Consider the following 26,468-nt stretch of genomic DNA (forward strand, 5'->3'; position numbering starts at 1 on the left):
GTGTTGTGTGGTAGTGTGTGTATAATTTGTTAGGTGCTGCATAAACACATTTCATTGTACTGTGTTGTGCAACGACAATAAAGCTTTCTACTTCTACTCTACTATACAGGGAATGGAACCCCTAACCACAGGGCATGGAACCCATAACCACAGGGAATGAAACCCCTAACCACAGGGAATGGAACCCCTAACCACAGGGAATGGAGGCAGCCATCTTTATGCACTTTGTCCATCAGTAGTTTGAGCTCAGAGCTTGTAGAGAATCAGATTCAGTATCAGTTAGTATAATGAACGTGGTTTGTAAGGTTCTGATTCTGACATATTAGGAGCCATTCTTTAATGTTGCTTTAGAGATTAATTACTTTAATTCTTAAACAATCAAACATCCAACTATCACCAAACATAAGAGAACATGAATAGAAACATTTTAAGAAAAGGGTCACACAAAAAAAAAGTCACCATATACTGAAAACATAAAATTAGGTATATAAAGATAATTGGTCCTGTTGAATGTGGTGTGGTAGTGAGTGTGGGTACACTAATGTATGTATGGTACATACATTAGTATGTAGCACCTCTACCTCTCTGACCTCCTCCTCCACCTCCTCTACCTCTCTGACCTCCTCCTCCACCTCCTCTACCTCTCTGACCTCCTCCTCCACCTCCTCGACCTCTCTGACCTCCTCCTCCACCTCCTCTACCTCTCTGACCTCCTCCTCCACCTCCTCTATCTCTCTGACCTCCTCCTCCACCTCCTCTACCTCTCTGACCTCCTCCTCCACCTCCTCTACCTCTCTGACCTCCTCCACCTCCTCTAAGTTGGCAGCCTAAAAACCCACCTGCCAACACCCTACTGTTCTTTAAATCAACCTAAAAAAAAACCTGCCAACACCCTTTAAATCAACCTCAAAACCCACCTGCCAACACTCTACTGTTCTTTAAAACAGCCTCAAAACCCACCTGCCAACACCAAACTGTTCTTTAAAACAGCTTCAAAACCCACCTGCCAACACTCTACTGTTCTTTAAAACAGCCTCAAAACCCACCTGCCAACACCATACTGTTCTTTAAAACAGCCTCAAAACCCACCTGCCAACACCATACTGTTCTTTAAATCAACCTCAAAACCCAACTGCCAACACCCTACTGGTCTTTAAATCAAACACACAAAAAAACACCCTACTGTTCTTTAAATCAGCCTCAAATCGACATTTTCACAAATGTTGCTTTTGACCCAATTGTATCCCATTCTGTTAAGAGACTTTGAGCACTGTGAAAAGCACAAATCGAATGTATTATTAATAATCATATCAATATTATTATTATTAATGCTATTGTTGATGTTATTATTATTAGTAATATAGATACGATTATTAATAATAATACACATATTCATACATTATTAATAATCATAATAATAATAATAATTATGTTACCACCCCCTATCTTCACTTCCTCTTTCTCTCCTACTGCTTCCTCCCCTGTCTTTCATTGTCCAGGTCATACAGTCCAACATACACCATACTCCCCTCACTCTGCCGCCAATCATCTGCCTTGTCAAATCACTGCTTCAGCCGGTCTGACTGACTCGGCGGAGGGTCAGCCGCTTCTTGTTTCCCGTACTGAAGAACGGATACAGTTTCTCATAGAATGGGCAGCGACTGAAGCTGTAGATGTTGGCTCCAGTGTCTGCGTTGTAAAAGGAGACATCTCTGGCCTCATAATCCACAAACACCCCTAGTGTCTGAAGCGTCTCTGTCAGGGAGAGGGTGACAGGAGGGTCAGCATGAGCTGTATACACACCACTGTCAAATCTCACAACCCAGAACGCGCTGTCAGGACTCAACTGGATGCTGCTGTTCCTGTTAATGGACTCTGTGGCGACGCCTATCCACCAGTCGTTTCCCGTTACCTCGACCTCATAGTAAAATCTCCCAGAGACGAACCCTTTCTTCCCCAGGACACACAGGTAGTTCTCAAATCTTTTGAGATTACGGGAGAGAGCCTGTTGGGCGTCTCCACATCTCACTTGTCTGCGGTCCTCAGAGAGAAGGAGTCTAGGATGAGCAGTGTCCGGGTCCAGAGACACGTCCACAGCATACTGTCTCACTGTGTTCACTCCCATCACCTCTAGTGTCTCAGAGAGCGTCTTCTGCATATTTTCCACAGCTCTCCTCACGGCCTCCATGGAGACTCGGTCAAACTGGAGCTTCATTCCAGGCAAGGTCTGGGTTGTGGGGAGGGTGCAGAGGGATGCAGAGCTCTCAAGGAGGTGGAGTTGGTCCTCTGTGTGTGAGAGTATCTTCAGCTCTGAGCTCCTGCTCAGTAACATGTTGATCTCCTCCTCAAGCTCTTTGATGATTTCTTCAGCCTGTTTCTCTAAAGCCTTCTGGGTCTTTTCAGCTGCCTTAATGATTTCAGATGTGTTTCTGTCACCAAGGTCGACAGAGTTCCTGATCTTCTGAACCTTCTCCTGTCGCTCCCGGATCATGTGTTGTACTTGTGACTCTGTGTTTCCCAGTTCTACCTTCCTCTCTTCACACTCGTCCTCAATGGGTACAGTCGTGTGGGTCTTGTGGTCAGATAAAATGCACAGTAAACACACGCACATCTTGTCATTCTTACAGAACAGTTCCAGAGGCCTTTTGTGCTTCTTACAGGCCCTGTCCTCCAGGTTCTCCACAGGATCAATCAGGTTGTGTCTCTTGAAGGAAGCCAGGATCTGGTGAGGCTGCAGGTGGCTCTCACAGAAAGAGGCCAGACACACCAGGCAGGACTTCAAAGCCTTGACCCCTTTCTCAGTACAAACATCACAAGGAACCTCTCCAGACTCAACAAGATGACTTCGCTCCGGAGGCTTGGTTTCATCTTCAACTGAAGCCAGTTTATTAACCTGAGCGGCCATTTCACAGATTAAAGTGTTGACTTTGAGATCCGGTCGCCTCTCGAAGGCATTCTTACACATGGGACACAGGCAGCGGTCACTGCTATCCCAGTAGCGCGTGATACAGGTCTTACAGAAGTTGTGTCCACAGGGGGTGGTGACTGGGTCAGTGAACACATCTAGACAGATGGAACACTGGAACTGATCCTCTGACAGACTGGAACTGAGACTGGAACTGGCCATAACTGTGAACAAAGAAAAACAAATGATAAATACCTAGCTGCCAGGCAGCAACCATTCACTGTGTCCAAACACATAGGGCTCTATTTTAGTGAAGCGCAAGGCATGCGCTGGCTGTTTGGGCACAAGGTAACATGGTGGTTCGAAGGGAACCCGCTTGCACCAAGATGGGTGGTGTGGCTAGGGGCAAAGAAATTTTTTTAGGGCCACATTTAATAACAATTTTACCATTATTAAAAAAATATGTTCCTCCTGCCTCATTACTGTGGTCCTTTTATTTAACATTTAAGTGCGTTTGTTTTCAGGTTTGTATCTTTTATAATGAACCAACTGAGAAAGTGTGTAAATCACTAATAGAACAAAAACAACAAACTGTGTGTGTGTGCGCGCGCTTGTAGTGCTCCTTGAATGAGATCACCACAACACACACACCATTGCATTAATCAGGAGGACAAGAAACTCTGCATACATTTGTTTCACAATGAAAAGTGCTTTAGAAATCAAGTGAATTATTATTATTGTAAATAACCCCATGAAAGGTTTATTATTTTTATGGGTAATTACCTGCTTCATATTTGTGATGTTACTGGTTTCAGTGTGTGCCTAAAGTGATCAATGTGTTGGGCCGTTTATAGAGATCTATGCCAATTAATGTATATCCGGGATTTTTTTTATATAAGAATTGAGAGGTATTTGTATAATGTGACCTTTATTTTGAAAACCGTGTTGCGAGGCAACCTTATTTACATTTGCGCTTGTGAAATGTTCAGTTCAACTTAACTCGAAGGAAAGACTAATCAGAAAGGTTTAATTGACCCGTATGAGGCTCTTATGGTAGGACTTTGATTGTTTATAGAAGTGGAATGTAATACTATGCAAAACGAGAAATAAAGTGATTTTACCAGCAGTAAATTGCAAGCCACTTTCATTTCATATACGGGGAACCGCGACAATTATTAGTATTATCTTATTTGCATATTGTCTCATTATTAGATAGATAGATAGGTTGATACTTTATTGATCCCCGGAGGGAAATTTAAGTAGACAGTATTTCACGTCCTAATAGTGGGCTACTACTCACCTAATGCATGGCTGAACCTGAACGTTAGAAGTGTCCGTGTCCCCGTCAATCAATCATCACATCATCACATCAATCATCATCATCTTATCATCTCTCCACATCGGACGTGGTTGTCATAAGATGGACTGATATCCACTCCGTTCTTCTTGCAGAGCAAAATTAGCGGCTTAAACTTATTGAAAGGAAGTTCATTCAGTTTCGTTTAGATTGTTCGCTAGGAATTATGGGATTTGGTGTTGGATGTATAGACTCTACGCAGACAGGGACATGGTCTTTAATCACACGATAGACTACAACTACCAAGTGGCCCAGATTCACTCCACACGCAAATTTTTTTCCACACAGGCTATTGCACTAAGTTCATTCATTGGCGACAGATTCTTTCATAGCACCACGACATTGTGTCGCACTGTACAGCCCTGGTTGTAGGCTAATGTTTTACAATTTTTTTATCCAATTTGTATGGATTAAATTAGGAGTGAAATGCGAATGAAGGGTTGAAATCACTACTCGCAAGGTTGCTCCCAAATATTATTTTCCACTCGCAACGGCCAAATTTAGGGGCAATTTGCGATCATCTCGTCGCAGTGTACGGCCCTGCATGACACACTCCCCTGACTAAACGTATAATGGAGCTCTATGGAGAAACCATGATGCTCTCTGACTAAAAGTTGTTTCAAACGAAAATGACTGGATGTCATTTTGCCAAACCAGCATGGCTGTGAGAGCAGGGAACAAAATTTACTTTTTGGCTTACCAGCCAAGGTGGCTGGTAGATTAAAAAAACGACCAGCCAGGCAGATGTTTTACCAGCCAAATATTATAGCTTTTTAGTATATCGCCATGTTATTATTATTACTATATACAGGGCTCTACGCTAACCTTTTCCCCAGGGAGCACATGTTCTCCTAAATAAAATAGAAATTAGGAGCACACAAAGAAACTTGAGCACAGTGAAAATGTTTCAAGTAACAGTTTATTAACAAACTATTTATTACATGCATACTGTGCGTGCGTGTGCATACTAAGGGAACATCTGTGCAATAGCACATATCACCAAAATCACACATTGGCCCATGCCTACTAGACGCAAAGGATATCGGTTGTCAAGCTGCTTTTGTATGTTGTACTGTTGTCACGATACCAACATTTTGACTTTGATACAGATACAGACAGATAGGAAAGGTAATGGAATATATTATTAGATGACAGAACATGGAAAATTCTTTATACAATTATTTAATTCATTATAATTTAAACGCTATTGAATAATAGTTAATCAATAGTAATTAATACAATTATTCTGTTACAGCTACGGAGCTATATACTATAGCTACTGTCCATCAATATCTTCCTTTTGAATGAAATAGGTTTAGGAGAGAGATGGAGAGAGGGAGAGGGAGAGAGAGACACTAGAGCCATATGAAATCAGTTTTATTATTTTCCAAATTCCATTTTATTTTTTCCCAAATTCCATTTTTTCCGTTTTAATATTTCAGAATTCTGTATTTTGCCTTTTATGCTCATTTTACCATCAGAAATAGTGTCTAATAAGTGGGAATGAATAAATGTCCACAATTGAATAAGATATAACAGTCCATTTAATGTTTTTAAGTGCTGCAACTCAGAAATACAGTTAAATTTTACACAATATTTTTCAATTAATATTGTGACAAAATAAAAATACATATTTCAAGTGTAAACAATAGATACAGCTAGCTACTACTGACATTATCACAATGACAATGTCAGTAACCTAGCTATATCTATTATATTGTGATGAAATATAGTAATGCATAATTTAGGCACCTTTAGTTTAGTTTATTTCGTTTATAAAGGACAGTGTATAATGGCAATCGTTTGCATTAAACAAATGGATGGGTGCACTAGATTTAGCAAGAAGCTATCATTTCCATCTATAGTCCTATGTACTGTAACGTTTCATAGCTATTTAAGTTTATTTAGATTATAAAGGGCAGTGTATAATGACAATAGTTTGCATTAAACAAATGGATGGGTGCACCAGATTTAGCTAGAACTTCTAGAAGCCATCATTTCCATATAGTCCTATAACGTTACATAGCTATTTAAGTGTATTTAGTTTATAAAGGGCAGTGTATAATGACAATCGTTTGCATTAAACAAATGGATGGGTGCACTAGATTTAGCTAGAAGCTAAACGTCCTAACGTTATAGCTATTTAATCACAATAGTGTCGCAAGTGTTTTTGCGGGTCCAGTCCACGGAACGTTGACAGAATTAGCAAAACACCTTATCACCGGAGGCATAAAAGTCATTAGGATACTGTTCTGCTCTGAATTGAGGGCTTATTGTGGAATTGTTTAGCTTCTTGACGATGTTAACACTGAAGCAGCCAGACGCTTGAGCACCGCGGCTGTGTTGTGTGTAACACGCTGTAGAGTCCCCGCCTCCCCGGTCGCGTGTGCACCAAACGTTCCACCCATAAAACGAAATTTCAGTCCAGATTAGGCCAAATTCTGCAATATTCCACGTTTTGCAGTTGATTCCATTTTTATTGGTTAATTCCGCGATTCCGTCCGCGATTCCGTGAACGCGGATTTCATATGGCTCTAAGAGACACACACACACACACACACAGAGATAGACGGAGAGAGACAGATTCTCAGCCCTCCCTTCCCTCACTATGCCTCTGAGCGTGAGCGTCCCCAGTGATTAGCGTTAGCAGTGGTTAGCAGGTTAGCTTAGGTGGAGTACTCAGTTAGCAGATAACATTACAGTAGTTATTGTTTTTTAGCGCAACGTGGGTATAACTGGCGAGGATGCAAAGCATGTTAGACAATTGGAACTGCTGCTCGCGGAGTTTTCGTTGCACATAGAAGCAGCTTTACCTGAGATGAGTTGTTACAGAGCTGGTCCGCGCTGCTCCGTTTCTATTATGAAATGACAATTGCGCAGTTGACACGCCCACTACGCAAGACTATTACTCGCACACTGTGCTCCTAAATGATTTTTCCGGTTCGCACAAATCTATTTTTAGAGGCAAATGCGAGTGAAATGCTTGCACTGTATAGCCCTGATATAATACTCTAGTAATATGCTCATATGGCTCCCAATTATTTTACACGCCAGAGTGGCTGAGTAGCCTCTGTAATTTACCAGCCAAAGAGGAAATCTACACGCCATTGGCGTTTGCTTACTTTGTTCCCTGTGTGAGAGTCTTTCACCTTTTACATATCTAGCTTTAGCATGGATTGATTGTTTAGGGATAAACCGGATGAACAAAAATGAGGGATTTCAATAGGTGTAGGGTCTATATGGAACACATACAGGAAAACACATGATCTATTCATTCATAAATGGATGACGTGGCTTAGGGCTGGGCGATATGGCCTAAATATGATATCACGATATTTTCTGACCTTTGGGCGATACACGATACACATCACGATGTTTTTCTTTTTTACCCCAAACAATTCATTATGAGGCTTACCAAGACAGTATTTGAGTTTGCAAGCTAACATTAAAGACAAAATAAAATACCCATGCATTTAGCATTTTTATATTAGATTTAGATTATTAGATTATATATTGCATATGAGATATTATATGATTTAGATATGAAATATGATGAATTGAAAATGGGGGACCCTGATGTAAACAAGACTAAAGTCTTTCTCTGGTCTGCATCCCCTTAACAATTGTATGTATTGAGCTGTACTGTACCCATTCTGCAATATGTTAAAGTTTTAAATCAATCAATCAATAAATAGCATTTTAGCATTTTTATGAAACTACTGTATATATGTATGTCTCTAAATGTTTTGATGAATTGAAAATGGAGGACCCTTATGTAAAAAAGCCGAAAGTCTTTTTCTGGTCTTCATCCTCCTGTACTGTATTGTACCCATTCTGCAACCTTTTAATACAGTTTTCATTCATTCATTCTGACGGAAACATAATCATTTTGATTGACAGTCGAGTCTGCCAATGACGTCACACCGCTTGCACCCGCCCTGCTGTTCTTAGCACCAATCGGCAAGCGTTATTAGTTTTTGACTTCCTGAATGTCCCGTGTGCTGAACATCAACAAAGCTACTAGGGGTGCACCGATATATCGGTCGGGTATCGGTATCGGCCGATAAGTGCCTTGTTGACTGCTATCGGCCTATCGGCCGATAAGCTCAAATGTGCCGATAGCAGTCGCCGATAACTAACCATCCATTTGTGTAGCGTCAAAAGGCAAAAAAAAAAAAATCACTCGCGACCCACCTGCACAACGCCCGCCGTCCCCCCCACACACACACAAGCTACTGCATCAAAGTTACTATTTATGATTAACAAGGCATTCGTTTTGTGGCATTAACGTTATATAGTTAGTGTTACACGGACAATAACATCAGCATATTATTATTACCCATAGCAGCAAGGCATTACTCCGAGTCCGTTCATAGCCGGGAGGCAGAAGACTAACGTTACTGGTGAAAATGTGATTTACGTTGGAATACTCCTTTGCCAACTTGCTGTACTTTGCTTGCAGGTCTGCAGCCATTATTACTGGATTAAGAATAGCCCCAACTTTAGCCAACGTAACGTTATGGCTAAACCTTTAACATAGTTAACCCTAGCTTTCGGTTAGCTGTTCAATGCATAGTAATAACACAACCAAGCGAATCCATCAGAGCTCCCCATCAACACCGCTCTGTCGGGAGGATGGCATTTAAGAAAGTATCTGCTGTTAAAATGACACAAACATTCGTTTTGTGGCATTAACGTTATTATAGTTAGTTACACGTTCAATTACATCAGCATAGTATTTACCCGAAGATAGCAAGCAAGCCGTGCATAGCTCGGTTACATTCCGTTGCTCATTCCGTACCCAACTACACATTCTGCAATCTGTTAATAAAGTTTTCAACCAGACAAATGTATAGAAAGGCTTTGTTTTATTATAACATTTGTTGCAGTAAAATCATTGTGTCTCGTTTGGCCATCCTGTGGAGCGCGCTGGTCGGCGGGCACTGCCGGGCAGCTAACGTATTAGCTTGTTGTGGTTCTGAGTTTGACTCGCATTCTTGCAAGCAGATCAATGGCGGCATGCCCCGAAGTAGAAAAATGAATAAACGCTTGGTGGTAAGCAGGAGGTGGGTGCTAGCGGTGTGGCGTAATTGGCCGAATCGACTGTCAATCAAAATGGTTCCATTGCATTGGTTGAAAGCTCTGGTTGAGAGAATAGTATCCCGCTGCAGGCCGCCAGAATGGTTCCATTGCATTGGTTGAAAGCTCTGGTTGAGAAAATAGTATCCCTCTGCAGGCCGCCAGACGATACTGGGAGAGGGATCAGTGATACCATAAACATATTTCTTGATGTTTCCTTTTTTAAGTAAGTAAAGAGGCCTACAAATACAAACACACATACAAATATACAGTAGTTTCATTAAAAAAATTTAAAAAAATAAAAAGAAAATATTAAAAAAAATATTAAAAAAAATATTAAAAAAAATTAAAAATACTTATTTTTTGCCACAATTATCGGTATCGGTATCGGTATCGGCCGATTGTGTTAGTTGAACAATCGGTATCGGTATCGGTGGCCAATTTTCATATCGGTGCACCCCTAAAAGCTACTAACGTTAGCTCCCCGCGGCCGTCGAGTAGGAGACCAGTGCTTCACAGGATGACTAAATGAGGCATAATGATTTTACTACAACGAATGTTATAATAAAAGCCTTTCCATACATCTGTCTGATTGAAAACTTTATTAACAGACCGCGGAATGGGCATATCTCAGCACAGGCTGAGATATGAACGAGTAACGTGTGGACAGATTGACGCGACACAATCCTCTTGGGCAAAACATCACGATATCCACGATACGTTGAAAAAGTGTATCGTTAATGAACTGTACCCGATATTTATATAATATCGTCATATCGCCCAGCCCTAACGTGGCTTAATATTGGATGTCTTTGTCCTCGGTGGAAGTTATTCCTATATACCAGGCGCATGTTGTTCTGATTGGCCATAATGACGTCAGGCACCACTCCCTGTAATCATGTCTCCCTCCTGCTCCATAATGACGTCAGGCACCACTCCCTGTAATCATGTCTCCCTCCTGCTCCATAATGACGTCAGGCACCACTCCCTGTAATCATGTCTCCCTCCTGCTCCATAATGACGTCAGGCACCACTCCCTGTAATCATGTCTCCCTCCTGCTCCATAATGACGTCAGGCACCACTCCCTGTAATCATGTCTCCCTCCTGCTCCATAATGACGTCAGGCACCACTCCCTGTAATCATGTCTCCCTCCTGCTCCATAATGACGTCAGGCACCACTCCCTGTAATCATGTCTCCCTCCTGCTCCATAATGACGTCAGGCGCCGCTCCCTGTAATCATGTCTCCCTCCTGCTCCATAATGACGTCAGGCACCACTCCCTGTAATCATGTCTCCCTCCTGCTTCAGCCCCACAGAGGCGCTTGTCTCACCAAATAGTTACTTAATAAGTTGGACACAGTCAGTGATGCAGTGGTGGTCCCACGCCGTCCTAGCAGTTTTCTGAGCAGAAGTATGTGCACGCGCACGCACACAAAAATGCGCTCCACTCAGTACCCACCGTCTTATAACAATAGCGCAGGTCGTCAGGTGTCTTCAACTACACTACCCGGCACTTATCTATCACCTAGACTTTGCATAATAATAGGATACCAATTGATACTAACATAACAAAGAAAGAGATGCTCTGTGAAACTCTCACTATGTGACAAATGGTCCCGACTGGAAGGACGAGGCATTAAGTTGTGCTTCAGAAGGAAACTGTCCTTCTATAAACTGTAAATTACATTGTTAATTTAGTTTGTATTTACTTGTCTAGTTTAAGTTAATTCAATTAAAGAAATTGTAACTACAATATTGTATCTACAATTGCATTTAAAACATCGTTTGTTTTTCAACCATATCTGTTGACAATATAGTTTCTTTATATATTGAAGGCTACATCCTGCTACCTTTTTCAGCTTCTCTATTTCAAGGGAATATTTACAAAAACTAAACTAAAACTAGTAATTTCTAGGGATGCTCGATATTGGCTTTTTTACCGATACCGATATTCCGATATTGTCCAACTCTTAATTTCGATACCGATACCGATATCAACCGATACCGATATATGCAGGGTTTCCCCCCAAAAAAACTGAATAATTTCAGGTAATTAATAATTTCACTGGATGCATTCAAAATGCTTTCTAAATGTAAGCATTATCTGTGCAAAATATGATAATTAAAAAAGTAAAAATTAACATTACATATCTCTTGTTGTTGAATTAAACCAACATGCATACTTTTGACAATAAATAAAATAAGAATTGGTTCTTACTTGCTTGCCTGGGTAAATAAAGGTTAAATAAATGAGAAAAAAAAAAAAAAAAAAAAAACTTTTTTTTTACAGATACCGATATTTTCCGATATCACATTTTACTGCCGATATCGGCCGATAATATCGGTCGGCCGATAATATCGGACATCCCTAGTAATTTCCTATATAAACATGTTTCCTACTATTTATGCATAATAATCATCTGTTCTGTGCGACCGCGAGGGAACATGTATGCGCATGTGCGGGAGCGCGCGTGCACGTGGCGTCCAGGCAGTTCTGGTATTACAACTGCATCCCTGGACGCGTCTATTCGAATACCAACCGTTTTGTGCGTTTTGCGAATCCGATTGGCCACTGACGTTTCTGGTCATGTGACATGTGCGCCCAATCGCGTGACGAGCTGTGTCTTTTCCCATTTCCGCGTTGAACAGCCTGCAAACTACCTAACGCCTAATTTATCACTGGTTAAGCTTGGGCGACTCTTTCGAAGTTGGTTAGAGTTTGGAATCAGGGCTGGCGTTCTATCGCCCTGCTCTAAGACAAACTCTAACCTTAACCAACTTCGAAAGAGTGCCTAAGCTTAACCGTCGAAAGAACTTGCCGTTAGGGCTGGGCGATAAAACGATAAATATCGCGATAAATTATTTCCTCGAAATAAACATGAAACGTGGTCGCAAAGTTTCGATATATCGATTTTCCAAGTTTGGCTCCGCTCAGCCTCGGCTCAACACACTCACTAACAACAACTAGAGTTGTTCCGATACCGATACCAGTATCGGAAAAGCCGCCGATACTGCCTAAAATGCTGGTATCGGCGAGTACCCTCTAATGCTGCGCTCCGATACCATATGACGTAATTTATCAACAACACTGCGGTCTGTTGAGTAAGCATTATAAAACAAACGTGTGCTTAATCGATTAAAGTGTCAATGCCATTTGTCATTTTAACAGCAGATACTTTCTTAAATGTCATCGTCCCGACAGAGCGGTGTTGACGGGGAGCTCATGGGTTCGCTTGGTGGCTGGTGTTATTAGCATTGAACAGCTAACCGAAAGCTAGCTTTAACATTACCTTGGCTAAAGTTGGGGCTATTCATAATCCAGCAATAATGGCTGCAGACCTGCAAGCAAAGTACAGCAAGTTGGCAAAGGAGTATTTGTTAAATCACAATGTCACCAGTAACGTTACAGTCTTTTCATATACCGGCAGCTCATGCTATGCTAACTTAGCTCACGTTGACGTCGTCATTGAGACCACCTCGCGTACACAATTAATGACATGTTGCGGACAGCCATATCGGTGACAATGTTTAGCCTTTAGTGCCAAATGATAAGAGTCTGAGGCGGAGTCTCAAAAGAGAATGTTGAATATTTATTGAGCAAAAATCACAACAGATCCGACTGCTACTGAAACGGAGCCTTGTAGACAGACTGAGTAGGGTATATCTGCAGAGCCAGTGGGTAGCGAGTGCAGCAACGTATAATGTCCGTGTGGATCATTGGAGTAGGGTATATCTGCAGTGCTGAAGCCCCATACTCATTGATTAATGATACTAATACAAATCTATACAATCACCTGTTGTTGAATAAATACCATTACTTTCTAGTTATTACTAAAAAAACAGTATTATATAAAACAGTATTTGTTAAAAAAAAAAAAAAAGTATAATTTATATAATATCGTTTTTTTTTTTTTTTTTTTTTTTTATGTGTGCACTGGTATCGGATAAGTATCGGTATCGGCCGATACCCAAAGCTTAGGTATCGGAATCGGATCGGAAAGGAAAAAATGGTATCGGAACATCTCTAACAACAACCAATGTTACGTGATGACGTGACGTGCTTACGCACCACAGCTCCAGATGCGCCACTGTTTTGGTTTAGGACTCAAGGCTGGCGCTAGGATAATTAGCTTGCACAGCTCTATGTTATATATTTACGTGCCGTGTATGCGTGTGACGTGAATTCTGATGCCACGGTTATAGTAGTGTGTGGTATACGGTGGACGTCGTTGCAATGTATTCTGGCGGAACAGAGTATTTTAGGGATATTTAGGACATTTGGATACATGCGTGGCTAGGATAATTAGCTTGCACGGCGCGATTTTATATATTTACGTGCAGAGTATGTATGTGGCGTGAATTCTGATGCCACGGTTATAGTGGTGTGTGGTATACGGTGGACGTCGTTGCAATGTATTCTGGCGGAACAGAGTATTTTAGGGATATTTAGGACATTTGGATACATGCATGGCTAGGATAATTAGCTTGCACGGCGCGATTTTATATATTTACGTGCAGAGTATGTATGTGGCGTGAATTCTGATGCCACGGTTATAGTGGTGTGTGGTATACGGTGGACGTCGTTGCAATTTATTGGGGCGGAACAGAGTATTTTAGGGATATTTACTAGTACATTGTCATGGGATTGTCTCGCTCTGGCTAACTGCTAATGTGCGTGGACTGATGACGACATCAACTCGAGACATTCGCAGCAGAAAAACAAGTCCATCGGCGCCGGGCATAATAAGTTAATTAAACTTGACAGACATTATATCGACGATAATTATCGATATCGAGTTATATGAAAATAATTTTATAATTTTATCGCGATAACGTTTTTGGCTATATCGCCCAGCCCTACTTGCCGTCACACGATTGGTGCACATGTCACATGACCAGAAACGTCAGTGGCCAATCAGATTAGCAAAACGCACAAAACGGTTGGTATTCGAATATAGGCTCCCTGGACACAGTGCAAATAAAGTTAAATGTAAACTTATGAAGTCAAAATGAACTGAATACACTCATTCCTGCTAGTATGGTACCATCAAAGTGTATGCCATTAAATATAATATAATGGACACAGAGGTTTGGTTTGGGTGTGTAAATTCGTGTAAAAACGGATTCCTATATTCTTATGACATTTGTATTTGATTGATTGATTGATTGAATTGATTGAAAACGTTATTAACAGAATCTCTCCAGACATTAAAGTTTAAAGAGAAATTCTACCATGGATGGAATTCCACACAATGGAGTTGAACTTGGAACAATACAGACAACAATGAAAACAGTGCGTAAATCAAGGACAACAATGAAAACAGTGAGTAAATCAAGTTAATGAAGAACCAAAGATGCTCATACTGTCTACCATTCATCTGTTGTTGGAAGCAAGTGTTTTGAAGCTCAATGGAGATCATGATGTCACAACTGTGAATTAATTTACAAGTAAATCAAGTTAATGAAGAACCAAAGATGCTCATCTACTGTCTACCATTCATCTGTTGTTGGAAGCAAGTGTTTGAAGCTCAATGGAAATCATGATGTAATGAATTTACAAGTAAATCAAGTTAATGAAGAACCAAAGATGCTCATCTACTGTCTACAAGTCATCTGTTGTTGGAAGCAAATGTCACAAATGTCACAGAATCATGATGTCACAACTGTGAATGGATTTACAAGTAAACCCTCACTGGAAATGCTGTATTGAATTGGATGTTTGGAACAAAGAGCTGTGACTGGAAATAGAGCTGCCGCGATTACCGCATTACCGCGGTATCGCTGTTACATCACGGCCACCGCAGAGTAGGCTGAATACCGCGTCACCGCTGTTTTTTATAATAATAATAATAATAAATTACCCTCCTCTCGTTGGGCTTGCGGCTCTGCAGATATACCCTACTCCTCCATCGAGGTTCCAAGCGACCCTATTGGGTACCAGAAAAGTCACGTGAAACATTGCAGACCACTGATTGGTCAGAAGAGAGACGCGTCACACGTTTTTTACGTCCTGAATGTCAGCTCATCACAACACGGCTAATAACGTTAGCTTTAACTCTCCGCCGGAGTGGACTACCATCGCTCTTCAGGAGTACTAAACGAGACATAATGATTTTACTGTCTGCAACGAATGTTATAATAAAAGCCCTTCGTTCTATACACTTGTCTGATTGAAAACTTTATTAACAGACCGCAGAATGGGACAACTCAGCACGCTCTGAGCAAAGAAAGGAACTGAGATATGAATAGAGTATTGCTTGCCTTGCTATTGTCCGGTAAATACGCTGATGTTATTGAACGTATAACTATATAATGTTAATGCCACAAAACGAATGCCTTTATTATAAAGTAGTAACTTTATAGTAATAATAATAAGAAAGGGTCGGGGGGGTTAGGGGTAACCACCCCTGCCCGCGACACCGAGTGAACTGCGCACAACCAGAGGGGAAACTTCGAATCCGTGTTTCACTTTCAATAACTAATGCGTGCTTGCCGAATCCCAAACAATATTCATGCTGCAAAGTCATCCTCTAAAGATAGACATTTAGACTAGAGGCAGGCTATATGCTATAAAGAGTAGACTACTACTAAAAAAAAAATGCATTCAAACTTTTTTTTTTTTTTTTTTTTTGTGCGTGCGGTAATAACCGCGGCGGTAGGAAATATTTTGCAAATGTGTGCGGTAAGGAAAACATCAATACCGCGGCAGCTCTAACTGGAAATCAAAATGGCCGATGCTGCTAAATCCAGTCATGAGGAAATGTTATGGAAGCTGATTGGCACTCGGCGAAGTAGGCTGGGCATGTTGACAAAGAAAAAGAATGAAATCATCACACTCATGAAAAAAGACATGGACTATCATGTTTGCATGTTCAATGATCTGTTGTCAGCATTTATGGAGATGCAAGTGGCTGTGCAGCACATGTTGCCTGAAGAGGAAAAAGAGGCTGATCATGCCAGCTGGTTTGAACCAAAGCTCTTGGATTTCAAAGACTTTCTTAGTCAAGTTAACATGTGGGTGCATGGTGTGCTGGAGTCTGATGATAAGGATACCAATAACCATGACTTGCCAACCATGACTTGCCAAGTAATTTGGGCTTAAATGTTGATGTTGAGGTTACATCAGAATGTGCTGTAAAGTTGAAAGAGGATTCAAACCTACAGGATATAATTCATCCCCATGACAGCATCTCTGCTGTTTCAAGCAGATCTAGCACAAAGTCACATGCATCCATAACATCAAAAGCATCATCTGCTAGACTAAGAGCAAAGGCTGAGCATGCTGCTTTGGAGGCTAAAGCTGCAATTTCGCAAAGGAAACACATGCTTGATATGGAAGAATCCAGACTAAAATCACAAAGAGAAGCACTGGAAATTGAAGCTGAGCTGGCTGCTTCAATTGCAAAAATAAAGATCCTGGAACTGGAAGAGGGTTTGATTGATTGATTGATTGAAAACTTTATTAACAGATTGCAGAATGGGTACAATACAGTAGGGCTGGGCGATATGACGATATTATATAAATATCGGGTACAGTTCATTAACGATACACTTTTTCAACGTATCGTGGATATTGTGATGTTTTGCCCAAGAGGATTGTGTCGCGTCAATCTGTCCACACGTTACTCGTTCATATCTCAGCCTGTGCTGAGATATGCCCATTCCGCGGTCTGTTAATAAAGTTTTCAATCAGACAGATGTATGGAAAGGCTTTTATTATAACATTCGTTGTAGTAAAATCATTATGCCTCATTTAGTCATCCTGTGAAGCACTGGTCTCCTACTCGACGGCCGCGGGGAGCTAACGTTAGTAGCTTTGTTGATGTTCAGCACACGGGACATTCAGGAAGTCAAAAACTAATAACGCTTGCCGATTGGTGCTAAGAACAGCAGGGCGGGTGCAAGCGGTGTGACGTCATTGGCAGACTCGACTGTCAATCAAAATGATTATGTTTCCGTCAGAATGAATGAATGAAAACTGTATTAAAAGGTTGCAGAATGGGTACAATACAGTACAGGAGGATGAAGACCAGAAAAAGACTTTCGGCTTTTTTACATAAGGGTCCTCCATTTTCAATTCATCAAAACATTTAGAGACATACATATATACAGTAGTTTCATAAAAATGCTAAAATGCTATTTATTGATTGATTGATTTAAAACTTTAACATATTGCAGAATGGGTACAGTACAGCTCAATACATACAATTGTTAAGGGGATGCAGACCAGAGAAAGACTTTAGTCTTGTTTACATCAGGGTCCCCCATTTTCAATTCATCATATTTCATATCTAAATCATATAATATCTCATATGCAATATATAATCTAATAATCTAAATCTAATATAAAAATGCTAAATGCATGGGTATTTTATTTTGTCTTTAATGTTAGCTTGCAAACTCAAATACTGTCTTGGTAAGCCTCATAATGAATTGTTTGGGGTAAAAAAGAAAAACATTGTGATGTGTATCGTGTATCGCCGAAAGGTCAGAAAATATCGTGATATCATATTTAGGCCATATCGCCCAGCCCTACAATACAGTACAGCTCAATACACACAATTGTTAAGGGGATGCAGACCAGAGAAAGACTTTCGTCTTGTTTACATCAGGGTCCCCCATTTTCAATTCATCAGGACATATATGACATACATGACATACAGATAGTCAGTACTGCTACATCTATACATTTATGACATACCAGATTTGCAAATGCAGTACTGTTTGTGATACAGAAGGAGTCAGGAAAAGAGAGTATATACATTTGACGTAGAAACTGTACATTGGAGGAGGTTGGGTGGGGGGGGTTGGGTACACTGGGATATTGACAACCATACTGGGTAATCTACATTGGAGGTGGTTGGGGGGGGGGGCACACTGTATAAACAAGCAAAACTGTACATTGAGGGGGGGGGGGGGAAGACACTGTACAAACAAACAAAATTGTACATTGGACTATTGACAAAACCATACTAGGTAAATGACTGTACATTGGAGGGGGTTGGGTTAGGATATTTACAGGGGCCAGTGCAGGGGAGGAAACTAACTTTTTGGCTTACCAGCCAACTGGCGGGTATCTGATTTTTTTTACCAGCCAAACAGATTTTTTACCAGACAAAAAAAATCGCTAATTGTGATAATTACTTCTTTGTACGTCTTCGTCTAAATTGATTTTCAATCATAGTAAATTAATCACACTGTCTCTACTCTTCAAAATATTACATCATTAAATCACATATTAACATGAAAGAGGGAACTATTCTGGACTGGGTTGGGCTGAACTGGGCAGTGAAAGATGCTGGGTTGGGCTGGTCTAGGTTATACTGAATGATGAATTGAAAATTAATTGAAAATGGGGGACCCTGATGTAAACAAGACGAAAGTCTTTCTCTGGTCTGCATCCCCTTGCTTAACAATTGCATGTATTGAGCCGTACTGTACTGTACCCATTCTGCAATCTGTTAAATAAAGTTTTCATTCATTCATTCATCACAGCTCAACTACTAGGAATGTGTGTCTGACTCTTAAGTGCAGGAAATATTCATCAGAAAGGGGGGACATGATGGAGGGAATGGAAAGAGCAGGTTTGACAGGAGCAGGGTTGAAGGGCATATTGGAGTGTGGAGGAAGTGGACAAGGCATTAAGCAAACAGGACTGAAATGGGGGACCCTGATGTAAACAAGACTAAAGTCCTTCTCTGGTCTGCATCCCCTTAACAATTGTGTGTATTGAGCTGTACTGTATTGTACCCATTCTGCAATCTGTTAATAAAGTTTTCAATCAATCAATCAATACTGGGTTGGTTTAGGTTGGACTGAGTTGGGCAGTGAAAGAACCAAGCATTTCACTGTAATGTAATAGCTAAATAAAACAACTTGAACTTGACTTGTTACATTTGCACTCTGGTTGTATGCCAAATGTATTCTGGTTGTACTGTACTTGTGCTGTAAGATGACAATACATTGGAACCGAATCGACAACGCTAGGGGTTCAGCAGGTGTATTCTGAATGCCAAGTATGACAACATCACCGTTGTGAAGGGCATATGGGCGAGTGGTGATATGGGGGGAAACTCGGTAATAATAAAAATGTCACTCGGCTGCATTTAAGCAAAGCCGCTCAGTATAGTCGTCCACTATGTTGAATGCGCGTTATGGTAGCTTGTTACATGCTAGGTAGCTAGCCGGCTAATGCTGGTTGACTGGTCATTCTCATCCGACTCGAATGAGACGCGTCGCGTGCTGTTGTTCGCCCCCATGTCAGACCGCACTGATATCCGAAAGCGACGACTCTACATGCAATTATTTTCATCCACTGATGTGTTTTTGTAAGTTTGTCTACGTTGTCAAGCCGGCTGCCGGTGGCAGGAGTTTGTAGGTCTGCGCGCAGTGGTCTGTCCACTTCCCCTAGATGGGCGGCATCTTCTAGAAAACGAGTGTTCATTGGAGGAGCTTAGAACGCATCTGTACAACGATGATGTTCATTGGTTATGGTCTGATTATTATGTGGCGCAAATGGGAGGAATCAAGGGGGGAGTCAGAGTTCGGTTTGTGCCAGTGAGCGAATCAGCAGATTGCAGAATGATTTTTTTGTTTTTGTAATTACTAGTACTCGCCAGACTGGCGAGTGCTCTTCATGAATTACTCGCCAAACGTAAAAAATACTCGCAATTGGCGAGTAAAGTGGCCTAATTTCCTCCCCTGGGCCAGTGTTGAATTGCAGTCTCCCGTAGGTGTCCCCTGAGAGAGGTTTTGAAAGTGGGTAGTGATCCACATTCCTTTACAGCTTTGGGTAGGGCGTTCCACATTGATGTGGCATAATTGCGAAACGTGTTTAGTCCCTTATTTGAGCCGAATCTGGGTTTAACATGATTTGTGGAGCTCCCTCTGGTGTTGTGATCGTGGTATTCACTGACCTTTGGGAAGTATTTTGACATGTACATGGGTACCTTGGTCGTGTAGTGTATCTTGTAGACCAGGCCCATTGCAAGTTGCTGTACTCTGTCGTCTACTCTAAGCCATCCTAGGTTGTCAAAGTGGGCAGGGGTGAGGTGGGTTCTAGGAGTAAGGTCAAGCAGTAGTCTGACCAGTTTGTTTTGAGATGTTTGTAATTTTGTTTTTAGCGCCTTTGAGGTGCTTTGGTACCATGAGGTGCAAGCATAGTCGTAGTACCCCTGAATGAGTGCTCCTGCCAGAGTCTTCAGCGTATTCTTGTTTACCAGAGAGGAGATCCGGTACAAGAATAGAGTTTGTTGCAGGGTTTCCGTTAGAAAAAATTGTTGCCGGTCTCCGTGACCTGCAAGATTTCAATCTACCGGACAAATGAGATTAATTCCGGTCATAGTTTATTGAGCTTTAAAACAATTGATAGGCAGGCTATATAAAGAATGTCATCCTCAAGGCATGTAGATTTATAATATTATTACTTAAAACTAGGCTACTTTTGCGTATCCGTATACAGTCATTAATATATTCCAAATAAAATAAGTCCCTCGATACTCCGTGCTGCTGCTGACTTGAAATAAAATAGACCGCGTATGTGGGCAGTCGGTCCGACACTAAACAGCAGTCTGTTATAATCACATTTTTATGAGCTAACGAATTCCGTTATATTGGACATTTGTATTAATTATATCAAGCGAAGAACTGAGAAAGCAGAGAGACGGCAACATTATCGTGGTTTGCGTGACGACTCTCTCCACCTCGCAACGACTTATTTGCAAAGAGTATGGCGCTGCAGAGCAGCTGATTCAGCTGTTATTGGCTCTTTTCTGGGAACCGCACAGCAGCGCCCCCCACCCAACATTGGCTGAAAATGGCTGAATTGGAGTACTGCTGGAATACTGCATTGTGCTGCTGTTGCTCTGGCTCTGCAGCTTCACAAAAGTTCGCACACCCAGCACTAAGCTCTTGCTGACAACGTCGTTGTCATTATTAGAAGCAACGAGGAAACAAATGTAATGATCGTTTCGTTCATCGCATAGGCTATTTAATTTTAGCCTATTTTAATACAATTCAAATAATCAAATTGTGCTTAGACTCAGGGAATTATTTTCACCGGACATTAAGACCGGAGAGATTAAATATGTCGGACTTCAACAGATTTTGCCGGTCAAATACAGGTAATTACCGGCTAACGGAAACGCTGGTTCGTTGGTTGACTTTTTTTTATTACATTGGATGCCATTTTGTCACAGGAGAGATTAGCCTCTAGGATGGAACCCAGGTAGGTAATTTCATCTTTCCTTGTGACAATATTGTCACCCACTGTAACTGAGAAGCCGTCGGTCTTGCTGAGTTTGTTATTTGAACCGAAGAGAATGGACTTTGTTTTGCCCATGTGTAATGATAGTTTGTTATCAGCGAGCCATATGCAGATTCTGCCTAGTTCCGAGCTGAGGGTTTTTTCAACCTGTAACTTGTTCTTGTCAGAGACCAGCAGGGCTGAGTCGTCCGCAAACAGGAACAAGTTGCAGTCACAAGCTGACGACATGTCATTTGCATAAATTAGGAACAGTAGCGGTCCTAGTATGCTTCCTTGTGGAACACCACAGCTCACTGTGAGGGGGGGGGGATAGGGTACCGTTTACCTCCACCATCTGTTCCCTCCCCTCAAGGTAGGATTGCATCCAGCTCACTGATAGACTATCAAAACCAATTGCTTTTAGCTTGTCAATCAGAATGGAGTGATTGACCGTGTCAAAGGCCTTTTGTAGGTCCAGCATGACCATGCCGCAGTATTTGCCTGCGTCCACCTCTTGTTTGATGTGGTCATTCAAATAGAGAAGGCATGTGTCAGTGGAGTGGGATGTTCTGAAGCCAGATTGGAATTCGTAGATTAGATTTTTTTCCGCTAGGTACTTTTCGACCTGTTCGTAGACTATTTTTTCCATGACTTTCGAGATGGAGGTGAGAATAGAAACAGGGCGGTAGTTGCCTGGGTCTAATTTGCTGCCCTTTTTGTGCAGAGGGGTCACCCTCGCAATTTTGAAGTCCTTGGGGACGTGTCCCTGTTTTATGGAGAGGTTTATTATGTGTGTGATGATTGGGGTGATGGCGGCTGCTGAGTCTCTGAGGAATTTGGAGGGGATGTTGTCATGGCCAGTGGCCTTGTTAGGTTGGAGGGCGCTCAGTTTATTGAGTACCTCATCTGTTGTTACCATTTCCAGCTTGAAGTCGTCCTTGCGGTGAAAGATCCTCTCTTGCTCGGGCAAGAATAAGAACATCACTGGATGGCAAAGCAAGTTGGAATGGAAGTGAGCAAAATCATTTTCATGAATACAAACCATCATTAACACAGAAACATCCTCCAGCATTACAGGATCGTCAGGATGTATCCAATGCCACTGAATACATGATTCCAAAAGGGAGACCAAGTCTTTGCAAAGCAAGGCCCCATTCTCCTGCTCTGCATACAAGCTTGAGACAAACACCATTGACCAATACAGCAGGTGCCAATGTATTTGACTCTCAAAGAGCAGGTTACAGACAGGATGATGTGAACAATAACCAGAATGCTCTTGCTAATGCTATCCAAAGACAAAATGACATCACTCAATTCCTGATAAAGCAACAGCAGAGCTCTCTACTGCCAATCATCATGTATTCAGTGGCATTCGATACATCCTGTAATGCTGGAGGATGTTTCTGTGTTAATGATGGTTTGTATTCATGAACATTATTTTGCTCACTTCCATTCCAACTTGCTTTGCCATCCAGTGATGTTCTTATTCTCCATATCAAGCATGTGTTTCCAGCAGAATGGGTACAATACAGTACAGCTCAATACACACAATTGTTAGGGGATGCAGACCAGAGAAATACTTTCGTCTTGTTTACATCAGGGTCCCCCATTTTCAATTCATCATAACATGATATGACATACAGATAGACAGACATTTCCTTCTTATTAAAATCCTACTCACCTTTAAATGGCTCGATCTATTCTTTACACGTGTAAACAGGCCTGGACAGTTTGGTGAAACTCTCTTTGTAAGACTTCTGCTGCGTGTTTCTGCCGTTCAGCGCTTTCAGTTTCATTTCTGCAAAGTGACGTCACTAAGCCCCGCCCTCAACACAGTTGTTTGTGATTGGAGTATTCACAGAACCTGCCCCTAAAACAACTTAAAGGTTCAGTTCAATGAAAAGCGTATTTTTCAACCTTGTTGCATATTTTAACAGAAGGTATGTTGATGTAAAATTACCCAAAATGTTAGACCTGCTGTTGTTGTGAAAATGATAACCAAAACCCTTTGATCTCTATCCCCCTGTGCAGTTTAAACAAGAGTTTAAACAGTTAAATGGTGCTTTTTATATAGCGCTTTTAAATTCTGCTTCTGATTGATTGATTGAATTGATTGATTGATTGATTGATTGAAAAGTTTATTAACAGATTGCAGAATGGGTACAGTACAGCTCAATACATACAATTGTTAAGAGGATGCAGACCTGAGAAAGACTTTCGTCTTGTTTCCATCAGGGTCCCCCATTTTCAATTCATCATATGACACACACGACATACAGATAGACAGTACTGCTACATCTATACATTTATGACATACCAGATTTTCAAATACAGTACTGTTTGTGATACTAAAAAAATCCAGAAAAAGAGTGTATATACATTTGACATAGAAACTGTGCATTGGGGGAGGTTGGGTAGGTGGGGTGGGGCTGTACATTGGAGGTGGGGGGGGGGTTGGGTAGGGCTGTACATTGGAATACTGACAAAGCCATGCTTGGTCTTTATTGTACAACTGGGTTAGGACATTTGTAGGGGCCAGTTTTGAATTGCAGTCTCCCGTAGGTGTTCTTTGAGAGTGTTTTTGAAGGTGGGTAGTGATTCACATTCCTTTACAGCTTTGGGTAGGGTGTTCCACATTGTTGTGGCATAATTGCGAAACGTGTTTAGTCCCTCACATTCACATTCACCCATTCACTCACACATGACGGAGGCAACCATGCAAGGTGCCAACCGGCAAATGGGTAGCAATTAGGGGTTAAGTGTCTTGCTCAAGGACACTTCGACATGCTGCCCGGGAGGAGCGGGAATCGAACCAGGAACCTTCCGACTACCAAACGACCGCTCTTCCTCCTGAGCCACTGTCACCCCATTTAGTAGTTACATAATTATGTTTTTTCAACCGAATTAAATATGCAACAGTTAAGTTTAGTTAATTATTTGGAATGAAGACCATGTACAATCAATCACAAATACAGTACATGGAATAAGCATGTAATGTGATTGATTGGACATTTGAATTAACAGATTGCAGAATGGGTACAATACAGTACACCTCAATACACACAATTGTTTCAATTCATAATGTAACGGTTTAGTCTGCATGTATGACATAAAAATGCTCACTATTCAAGATATCATTGTGACTTAAACACACCTGTAAACATGTATTGTGGTGTATGTATTGTGATGTATGTAGCCTACTGTGATTTTTGTATTGTGATGTATGTATCATTTGTGTTCAATAATGGTCTGGTTCAAGCTCCCTTTGTCTTTTGTCACAAATTTGTTCTTAATTGACCTGTCTGGTTAAATGAAGTAAAACAATAAACATTTCTCATGATGATAAATAGAAGGTGGTGATCTTCCTCTCATCTCTGTGTTTAGCTCAACAGCACTAGAACCGATCTGGTAGAATCTACTGTGGCTGTAATTCACTTAAAAGCCACAAGATGGAGCTCTAAGCCTGGAAACAGACATGTCGGCCTGATCATAGATATCTATAGAACACTAGATAGCTTAAGGCGGAGTCACCAGCGTCACTGAACCGCCGCCATCTTGCCCCAGTCAGCCTTGAGTGAAAGTGAGTGAGCTAAAAATACTCATAACTCGCTGAAATATTGACGGATTTACAAACGGGTTGGTTTGCTATAAACATCAAAGATGTAGTTATGATACTGCATACTTAAAGTTGTTTTTTTTTTACAAACCGCTTGAATCATAGCCAGGTTAACACTTTAACTGCCGAGAAACGCTTTACAGCGTCATTCCCGGCCATGCTCAAGTTGCCGAGGACGCTTTACAGCGTCTTTAATATCAATATTTCAAAAATCTGGGATCGGATTCATATTTCCCCTCCGCTGGCCTGAGATCCACCAGGAGGACCCACTGAGCTCTCCGGCGGTTCAGGAGCGCCATCTGGTGGCCTATCGGCGCAATCGCTTAACAGGAAGTGCAGTAGAGGTTGTGCTGGTCGGCCATATTACTTCCGGGCACTCCCTATAGGTCCCGGGACTCGATCTCGACACAATACATAGCGATCGATTGCCAATAACTCGATAAACAACATGATTTGGACGTATATAGTATTATACAAGCTGGAAATGGTTCATCAGGATAAACATCCCATAATCGAAAACGGTCTTCACCACGCTCATCGTCCAACGGCGCGAGGAAGATCCGGTAAGATTCAGCGTTATTTTTGATCGTGTTCCATATAAACTGTTATGATGAACATATGACCCCCACTAGATGAATGATATAACGCTGCCCACGGAATTATAAACGATCCCCCGCCCATCCGGTTATCATCAGATCATACGTAGATCATTCTAGAAGTACGTCCAATTGAAATCTTTTATATCGCCCCGATTGCCATCAAACTGTATTTCATCATCAATATAATGCATTTGGGGCTATAGATCACGTTCTGGAGAAAGCTGCAGAAAGAGATGAAAACATACTTATACATTAGACCATACTTTACTATGAATATGTGAATGAAAAAGTTTAACGTTGCTACACAATGAACAATACATATAGGACTTTGAATGGGCCCTAATAATGGCAATGTAGCAATAGAATTTAAAAAGTTATAGCCCTGCAAAGAAGGGGACTTTCTCCATAGACAAATAGCGCTGGCAATCCACAGTAATTTTCCGGATTTCTGGTCGGCACCCATAATGCTTGTAATAAACCAAACCGTTTGTAAATCCGTCAATATTTCAGCGAGTTATGAGTATTTTTGTCTGTGCAGCTCACTCACTCTCACTCAAGGCTGACTGGAGCCAGATGGCGGCGGTTCAGTGATGTCGCTCTCCATTGGCCGGCAGCGCGGGCAAGCTATCTAGTGTTCTATAGATATCTATGGGCCTGATCGGATCC

General features: G+C 41.4%; 1 protein-coding gene across 1 annotated transcript; it reads right to left on the minus strand.

Annotated features, from left to right (window-relative positions):
* Nucleotides 1-900: 900 nt before the first annotated feature.
* LOC311234481 (E3 ubiquitin-protein ligase TRIM11-like) lies at nt 901-23,383 on the minus strand. Its single transcript, XM_084321691.1, has 2 exons — nt 23,269-23,383; nt 901-3,129 (listed from the first exon to the last, which is right to left on the minus strand). Exon 2 carries the CDS (start codon nt 3,125-3,127, stop codon nt 1,571-1,573), a length of 1,557 nt encoding a protein of 518 aa, XP_084177817.1. The 5' UTR covers nt 3,128-3,129; nt 23,269-23,383; the 3' UTR covers nt 901-1,570.
* Between the last annotated feature and the right edge of the window lie 3,085 nt (nt 23,384-26,468).

The sequence above is a fragment of the Notolepis coatsorum genome (assembly GCF_963971535.1).
Source record: "Notolepis coatsorum genome assembly, chromosome: 9".
Lineage (NCBI taxonomy): Eukaryota > Metazoa > Chordata > Actinopteri > Aulopiformes > Paralepididae > Notolepis > Notolepis coatsorum.